This window comes from Lactuca serriola, chromosome 4 (assembly GCF_051521515.1).
Source record: "Lactuca serriola cultivar US96UC23 chromosome 4, Lser_US96UC23_V15, whole genome shotgun sequence".
Classification (NCBI taxonomy): Eukaryota; Viridiplantae; Streptophyta; class Magnoliopsida; order Asterales; family Asteraceae; genus Lactuca; species Lactuca serriola.
Window position 1 is genome coordinate 123,314,207 of NC_136411.1, and position 9,078 is coordinate 123,323,284.

Genomic DNA, 9,078 nt, shown 5'->3' on the forward strand with positions numbered 1-9,078 from the left:
CGACGTTCAAGTGGTTGCGGCATTGCCATAAATAACATAGTTAAAGCTTTGGTCCTACTTTCTTAATAGTAAAACTTATATATATGTGAACAAAAAGCTTCAATCAAATAAATAGGGGGATTCCATGTGGAACCAAATCAAGATAGCTAACTGTATTTTCATGCACCTTCATTAGTAGCATATGCTTAAATTATAAACATAATCATTTATCTCATAACAATTTTAAAACAGTATTACTTTTATTCTAAGTTCTAACAAATACGAACACTGTTTACTATTACAAAATATCTTTTTAAATAACAATTTTCTTAAATTTATTAAGAATTATTTTATGTGTTTAAATATTAATAAAATATCTTTTTAAGACGTCTTATCGTTAAGTTTAAGATTATGTTTCGCATATTAGTTGTTTAATGTAATAAAAAAAAACAAAGTTAGATAAACTAATGATAAACAAACCGAAGATATAAAATGATATGTAGAAAAATATTTATCAATCATTAGAATATATATATATATATATATATATATATATATATATATATATATATATATATATATATATATATATATATATATATATATATAGCTGGTGCATGAAGCCAAAGCAATGGCAACAAATGGTTTGCAAGTGATGGATGATGAAGAAAGTCTTTGTGGGAAGAGAGTCCAACCATTTGTATCGGCCACACCAAGGCAATGTCCAATTTTATTTTCTTTTCCTTTTTGATCATTAAAGAAGCCATGGGTCTTATTACAACGTACCACACACTTGATGTTTTACAGGAAACATGATGATGGAAAGAAGGAAGATTCTGTAATTACCTTAGGAGAGAGACTGGGTTTAAAGGATCTTTATTCCTTTAACGTGAGTATAGATTTATTACTTTTATTTATGCATGTGTTTTGCAAGTAAAAAATGATCGAGATATATATATATGTGTAATTTACATGCATGATTAGGTTTGGCGGGCATCCATAGGAGAGTTACTTGGGACAGCAGTTCTGGTGTTCATGATAGACACCATAGTTATTTCATCCTTCGAGACAGAATCCAAAACACCAACCCTTTTAATGTCCATCCTCATTGCCATCACCGTTACGATCCTTCTTCTAGCAGTTTGCCCTATTTCAGGAGGACACATGAATCCAGTCATATCATTCTCAGCCGCACTTGTTGGACTCATTTCCCTCTCGCGAGCCTTTATCTACATACTTGCACAATGCGTAGGTGCTCTACTTGGAGCACTCGCACTTCAAGCTGTCGTCTCCAAAACTATCGCACAAACTACTTCACTTGGAGGCTGCACTCTCACCATCATCGCACCAGGCCCAAACGGGCCAGTTGTTATGGGCATTGAGACAATCCAAGCCCTTTGGCTCGAGATAATCTGCACATTCATCTTTCTTTTTGCTTCTATTTGGTTAGCATATGATGATCGTCAAGCAAAGTCTTTGGGTATTGTCATCGTGTTTTCCATCATTGGAGTTGTTCTTGGTCTTCTTGTGTTCATATCAACGAGTTTGACAGGAAAGAGGGGTTATTCTGGTGCAGGGATGAACCCAGCAAGGTGTTTGGGGCCAGCGATCGCTAGAGGAGGTCATTTATGGGATGGGCATTGGGTGTTTTGGGTTGGGCCTACCATCGCTTGCATAGCGTTTTATATTTACACAAAGATTATTCCAAGTAATCATTTCCATGCCAATGGGTTCAAACATGATTTCTTTAATGTTCTAAGAGCATTGGTTTGACTCATTTTATGGTTGAAAATAAATTATAATAAGTTTTGAAATTCTCAAGAATTTCCTAGCTAGTAATATTGTAGTGATCAAGGTTTTTCATATATTGTCTTGTTTGATGTTATGTAACGATATGAATTGTAATTTGTAAATTTTAATGAAAAGTTGAAATTTTAGGAGAAAATATGCAACATCCCATCTCTTGCATGTAATCAAGTTTAATATTATATAAAAATAAATAAATAAATAAAAAGAGTGAGCTTAATTTGTGGAGTTTAATTTTAAGGGAGGACATCTATGTCGTCTATGAACCTTTTTATTATTATTATTATTATTATTATTATTATTATTATTATATTATGTGCATTAGTATTAGCAATATATTAGTGACAGAATTTGTTTTAATAATTTTTATAACAATTATCGACTTATCATACTATGTTTTGATAATTTTTATAACGATTATCGATTTTTCATAGTATTAATGATTTTTTTTTGTTATATAAAAAATTGTATTTATGGGCCAACTATTACTTTTAGTATATGGCTTAAGGATTAGTTAATTTATTTGTTAAATGTAAATAATTAAAATGTTTTTATCATTAAGTCGATTTCAAGAAGATCATAAATATTTGGATATGGGTCCTTATTGGTTTTTCTTCTTCCATTGAAAAAACAATAGATCGACAATTATACTTTTGGTTTTAACTTATAAATATTTAAGAGAGAATAATCTTTTTCATTACAAATTACTTAAGTCATCTCTAATGCATTGAACTTATATGAGTAAATAGATTGATACATATACATTCCATACACTATACAACTTTACCTATTAAACTCTATACAATTTAATGGATTGTCACATCATTTATCATTTTCTTTTTATTTGTTATAACTTTTAAAAAAAATAATTAGCGTGAAATTAAAAATTAAAAACTAAAATTAAACTTAAATAACTTAAAAATTAAAAATTACAAATTTGAAATAAAAACTAATTTTAACACACACACACACACACACACACATATATATATATATATATATATATATATATATATATATATATGTGTGTGTGTGTGTGTGTGTGTTGGAACCTGAAAGTGAACCTCTAGCAATCATACTATGAAGATCTGAAATCAATCTTGAGTCCGAGATGTGGAAAGGTATGAGATAAGCTTATGGTTAGAGGTGGAGTTTAAGTCCAAAGTAGAGCTGTTTCGAGATGAAGAAAAATCTGAGACTAAATGTCTGATCGTGCATTTATTATTCTTGTCCGTTTCTATGATGTAACTTTACATAGGACTAAGTTTTTTTAGTCAATTTGGATAATCAGAGTGTCAGAAGTAGTGTGATTATCCAGTCCGTTGTATGCATCTCAGTTTGTACGATGTCACTCCTTTTGCTATATAAGGAGTAGTTTAATGACAAGAATATTACGGATTGTTGCTCCAAAGATAGTCAAATTTACATTTACTTCACTTCTACTTTTCTCTCAAATCAAACTCTTTCAAAACATTCTTCTTGTTCATTTATTGTCTTTACTGTGATTATATTCTTAGTTCTTCATTTAAGACTTGAGTACTTTGTTGAATTCTCACTTCAAGTCTGGACTGGTATTGCTAGACTCGACTAGATCATATAATCACAAGCAGACATTGATCTTAAGCATTAACTCAAGGTTTGAGTTTTCAAACCTTGTCCTTGCGCATCATATCCTTGTTCTCATAATTAGTATCAGAGCTTGAATGGTTTTCCTTTGAATCCATAAGAACATATTATAATTTATTCAAGATTACTGTGGTATTTCGATCATTTCTGTGTTCAGGATAAAAGTTCTTCTATATACCACTTTTGCTCAAGATATCTTAACTTCAATGGCTGATTCTAATTCTCAACAAATGTATTCAATGCAAATAGCAAATAGCATGGGTTACCCTTCTTGTTCCCCACTAATATTTATTGAAGAGTATGATCATTGGAAAGTCAAAATGGAAAGATTTTTTCTTGGTAAAGAAAAAGGTGAAGCTATTTGGAGATTCGTTAAAGAATGTCCACATGTTCCGGTTCGAACAACTGTTCGAGATGCTACTACAACTCTCATGGGAAAAGATGAACAACATCAAGCACCTCTCACTGTTGATGACATCGAAAAGTTGCATGCAGATCTGGTTGCCTTTTCCGAAATGGTGTTTGGTGTTCCACCTTCTATCTTTGAGCACATTATGTTGTACAAATCTGCTAAAGATATTTGGGACACACTTCAAGACTTGTTCGAGGGATCAAAAAATATGAAGGACAAGCATCTAACCTAGGTTATCAACGAGTTCGATACCTTCACTACAACTTCTGGTGAATCTGTTGCCTCGGATTCAGACAGATATCATATCGTCGTCAACAACATGACAGCTTATGGGATAGTCTGAACTCCACTAGAATACAATCTCAAGTTCATTAACAGCATCGGAAAGGGATGGGGAAACGTGAAATCGTGTCTTCAGAGTAATGGATCTCTAAAAATTTTGAAGCTCTACCAACTGTTCGATGAGCTTCAAGGTCATGAATCAAATGTTCCATAAACCTTACGAGAAGTCATAGGAGGCCCTCTAGCTCTTCTCAGTTCCTATGATCCTCAGATTCAAACCTCTCAGTCTCGGACCCCTTCACAGTTGTTGTTCCATATATCCCACTTGTTCAACCCTCACCACCAGCCTTACCAGCTCCTACAAACAACTATCAATCGAATGGTGTGACAACCCAAATTTATTGCCGTTACATAATCCCGTTCTCACTAACGGAATTCGTCGTTATGTATTAATTTTCGAAATATTTGAAGTCGTCAATAAATAAATATCTAGTTATTTATATTTTCTTGACATTATCATTATAGTATAAATAAATATAACTGGTAAGTGTTAACCCTGTTTAACTAAATAGAGTTATATTACTTTTCAACCACTTCACCCGGGTAAAAAGTTTTAACCCCGTTAAACTTTAGCATCGGGTAGCCGTGTACCGGGTGCAATACCCGAGGCATATATAAAGTAAATGAACACCACTTTGAACCCTTTTCACCACGCATTCACTCTCTCTCTCACTACTTTCTCTCTCTAGACCCGAACCCGACTCCAAAACCGCGATTTCCGGCTTCCAAACGTAAGGATTTTTTCCCCTAGCTTGTTCTAAATGTACTTCATTGTATTTAGGACACAAAAATCTTATGATTTAGAGGAAAACATGGAGTTTACGGCCAAGGAAGCCTCTTAGGCCGTAAACACCCAAAACTTGGCCAAAAGTCCCATTTTCCCTTCCTTTAAGCTAGGATATTAATTAAGGAATTAGCCTAGATGAGTTTGGACATGAAAACACAAGTTTTTAAAGCCTAAAAGAGGGTTTATGGCCCAAGCTTGTTCTTAGGCCGTAAACACCCAATTTCCATGTTAGATTGCCCCAAAAACTCATCCAAGGCATGTTAGAATTTAGATATGATCTTAGGAAATGCTTAAGGCCATTAAACAACACATTTTAGGACCTAAAAAGGGAGTTTACGGCCAAGACTATACCTGGTCCGTAAACACCCATTCCTCATGCTAAAATGTCCCAAAAACTCATCTAAGGCCTTCTAGTATTTAGTTATGATTTAAGGGAGTGCTTAGGACCATTTAACAATCCTTTTTGAGGGACAAAATGGAGTTTACGGCCCAAGCACAAGCTAGGACCGTAAACTCCCCCAAATGACACCAAATGAAGGTTTTAACCCTCCAAATTGGTCCTAGGCATTTACTAGAAATACATGGAGTTGAAATAAGGCCTTAACTTGCACTTTTGGAGGAAAACAAGAGTTTACGGCCAAGCCTAGGGGCTTACGGTCGTAAACTCCCAAGGAGTGGCCTTTGGGCCGTAAACTCCAAGGGAGTAAACTCTTGGACTCCCCCGTAAACCCCTCTTGGCCTTGTACTACTCCCGGGAACCTCTTCTAAGCCCTAAGACCCCGAATCAATGCTAGAATGCCTAAATACTTTAATGAAAAGCATAAAATGATTAATTTCTTGTAAAATACATATTTCATATGACATTAGGGTCTTAAAAGGTGCACAAGTCTTTATTTGGTACAAAACGCTCAACCGACACTTTCACCCGATTTACCCGATTCACCCGATTTACACGATTTCAGGTGAGTTCATACCCCTTTAATGAACCTTTCAAATGTTTTATATGTTTTAGGGGGGATACAAGTCAATTATACATGTTTATGGAAATTTATACAAGTCAATTATTCATGTTACGAAAATTAATCACATGTGATTAACTATCCGTAGTGCAAATCACATGTGATTTACTACTATGTTTTATAAAAAGGATTTTCGTTTTCAAAACTATTTTGGATAAATAAAAAATTTTCTAAATGTTCCCTTTTGACAAGATTTTTATTAAATAAATTCCTTATAAAATGTAACCACACCAATATATTTATATAAGTAAGACTTGAAGGACTTAGGACCGATAGCTCGCCTTATTTCCTGTTCTTGTTTGATTGTGGGCTTAGGGTAGTTGTTATCCGTCCAACTGTCGTTGATTTCTTAGTTATATATCATATATATTAGTGTTGGATACGAGTATTTTCATTTCATTCGATGTTTAAACCACTAAACTGACAAGAATCATACACACTAAGTTAACTATAATAGGTATAGTTAAGGCCACTATTACTCGCTATAGCTACTACTCTACACACTATAATACCTTCTATTATGGTACCATACACTAATAAGAGAACACAATATGAGTTATACAATAGACTACTACACTATAATACAGGAGAAAGCACTAATCAAGAGATAACACACTAACCCACTACGAGATACTCTATTCGCTACGCACTATGCCCAGAGTCTTCTGATAGGAAGACGACGCTATATGTATAGATCTATATGGGGCAGACACTATTACATCCCGACTGCTAACTGCAGTCCGAGCCGTACAGGCCCAGGGGTGCCACTACTTCACTACACTGTGCATGACCGGGAAGGTCATGGGGTCCTCTATTATTCACACTATTGGAAACATACAAGAAATACACTATAACCACACTAAAATACTAAACTAAAGACTAAATTAATATCCCGAAGTAATCAAGTATCTAACACTAAAGGAAGTCTGCATCACTATTATTGACTACAGGCAAAACCTTCCATATTGCATTACTTATTTGAGCTTCACTATTATACTTTTACAATAAATGGTTTTCGAAGATGAAAACTACATATTTCTTAAAGGTTTTCACTTACAATATATTTATGGAAAATATAGGATTTTCTAGGTTTTTCTTCTACTTATGAATGTAAATTGTAGCTTTTCATACTATCGGTTCTAATGCTTTTTATACAAAAACTCAAACTAAACTCTTATGAACTCACCAGCTTTATGCTGATATTCGTTTTCAAAATAACTTGCATCCTCAAGTCAAAGATAGACAGGTACAGGTGCAGCATTTTGGAGAAGGTGGAGCATACAAGATCCATCTCTTATTTTTGTATTACTTTTGGTGTTTGCTTAACATTACAAAACACACTTGTAATTAAACTCACTATATAATGCAATGGTTGTATGTTTCTTGTTTTTACTATTATGCAATTGTGATGATACTGTACATGATGTCCTCCACCCCGAAACGTATTCCGCCGTTATCGGTTTTGGGGTGTGACAAATGGTGATCTCGACCCTGAAGATATGGACTCCGAACTCCACTTCCAAAAGGAGTTTACTTTACTTTCCATGAAATACAAGTGTCCTTTTAACAAGCCATATCACAACCGTTTCCATGATCCTCACCAAAACAATCCTCAACCATTCAACAAACCTTCAGAAAACCCACTAACTTACAAACCTAACCTTCCTACACCAAATCACACCTCAGAATCTTCACAGGCTCCAAAGACAGACAAACCCAAGATCGTGTGTCACAAATATGGTCATGCAAACCATTATGCAAAAGACTGATTGGCTGAAGGTACACAAAAAAACCAAGATTAAGGACTCTACTTATTATGCACGTCCAGCTCAAGAAATGGCAGAGAGTGAAATGGATTTTGTTACCATTGTATCAAGAGAAGTAGAAGCGTATTGGTCTTCTGGAGATGATGATGACATGAGTACATGAAGAAATATGTGCCTTATCGATAGACAGACAATTGAATGTGATGAAGGATACTGGTCATCTGGATCAGAGGGAGATTATAAAGATGTTGAACAAAACTACTGTTACATGGCTACCAACGAATCACCCAATAGAGGAATCGTTCAACAGGTAAAATTTATGATTATTGATAGTAAATTTGATTTATCTTTCTGTGAACCCCATCTAACCCAGATCCAAACAGATATGAATACCATCTATAAACCCTATAAGTCTGCCATAGAAGCCAGTGAGAAGAAGGACAGTGAATTAAGTCATCTTAGATTACGTTTAGAGAATAAGAAGTTAAAAATAGAGTCTTTAGAACGAGGGCTTGTAATGTCAAAAGATGAATGTATCATTTTTAAAGACAAATGTGAAATCACTTATTCTAAAAAAAATGTTTTAATTTCATATAACAAACGTCACAATGCCAAAATAGATGTCTTGCATAATTCCATTGACATTCTTGAAGCAAACGAACGGATGAATCATAATTTTCGTCATCCGTGGTCAAAAGCTCCTTGTGATAACCCGAAACATTATCCCGATTTCCATTAAATAAGTTTTGAATTTTATTTTGTTCCGTCAAATTTTTAAAGCTTGGGAAAATCATTAATTTATGTAAGATCGTTTTATACATATGAATCGGAACCAAAATCACGCTGAAAACCCGAGCTATTTCGAAAAATCAATAGTTTTCGGCCTGAGTGATGTTCACGACCGTAAACCCGTTTACGGTCGTAAACTCGTTCACGACTAGTGACAGGTGGCCCCCACCACCGACCATGAAACCCCCCTATAAATATGAGCCCCTGCCCCTCGTTTATACTTTTATGGCCGAAACTTCCTCCATTCTCTCTCTAACCTCTCAACCGTAAACACCAAAATGCCCTTTTTTCTTCCGAAAATCGTCAAGAAACACCTTTGGGTGTTGTTGTGGAACATCTAAAAACGCGTTTTTATTGAATCCAACATACTTGTTCTTGAGTTTACGGCTGTACACCCTTCAAAGATTCATAATTCCTTCAAGAACACCATTTACTGCTGTAAACCCTTCAAGGGGCTGTTCACGGACGCAAACAGTTCACGACCGTAAACCCCCTTCACGGCCGTAAACTCCCTCTCACCGTGATTCGTGTCTGAAACCCGCTTTTTCCCGA

General features: G+C 34.8%; 1 protein-coding gene across 1 annotated transcript; it reads left to right on the plus strand.

Moving 5' to 3' along the window:
* Positions 1 to 569: 569 nt before the first annotated feature.
* Positions 570 to 1,933, plus strand: LOC145102457 (uncharacterized). Its single transcript, XM_079039853.1, has 3 exons — positions 570 to 696; positions 787 to 868; positions 964 to 1,933. Exons 1-3 carry the CDS (start codon positions 611 to 613, stop codon positions 1,750 to 1,752), a joined length of 957 nt encoding a protein of 318 aa, XP_078895979.1. The 5' UTR covers positions 570 to 610; the 3' UTR covers positions 1,753 to 1,933.
* The last annotated feature ends 7,145 nt before the right edge of the window (positions 1,934 to 9,078 follow it).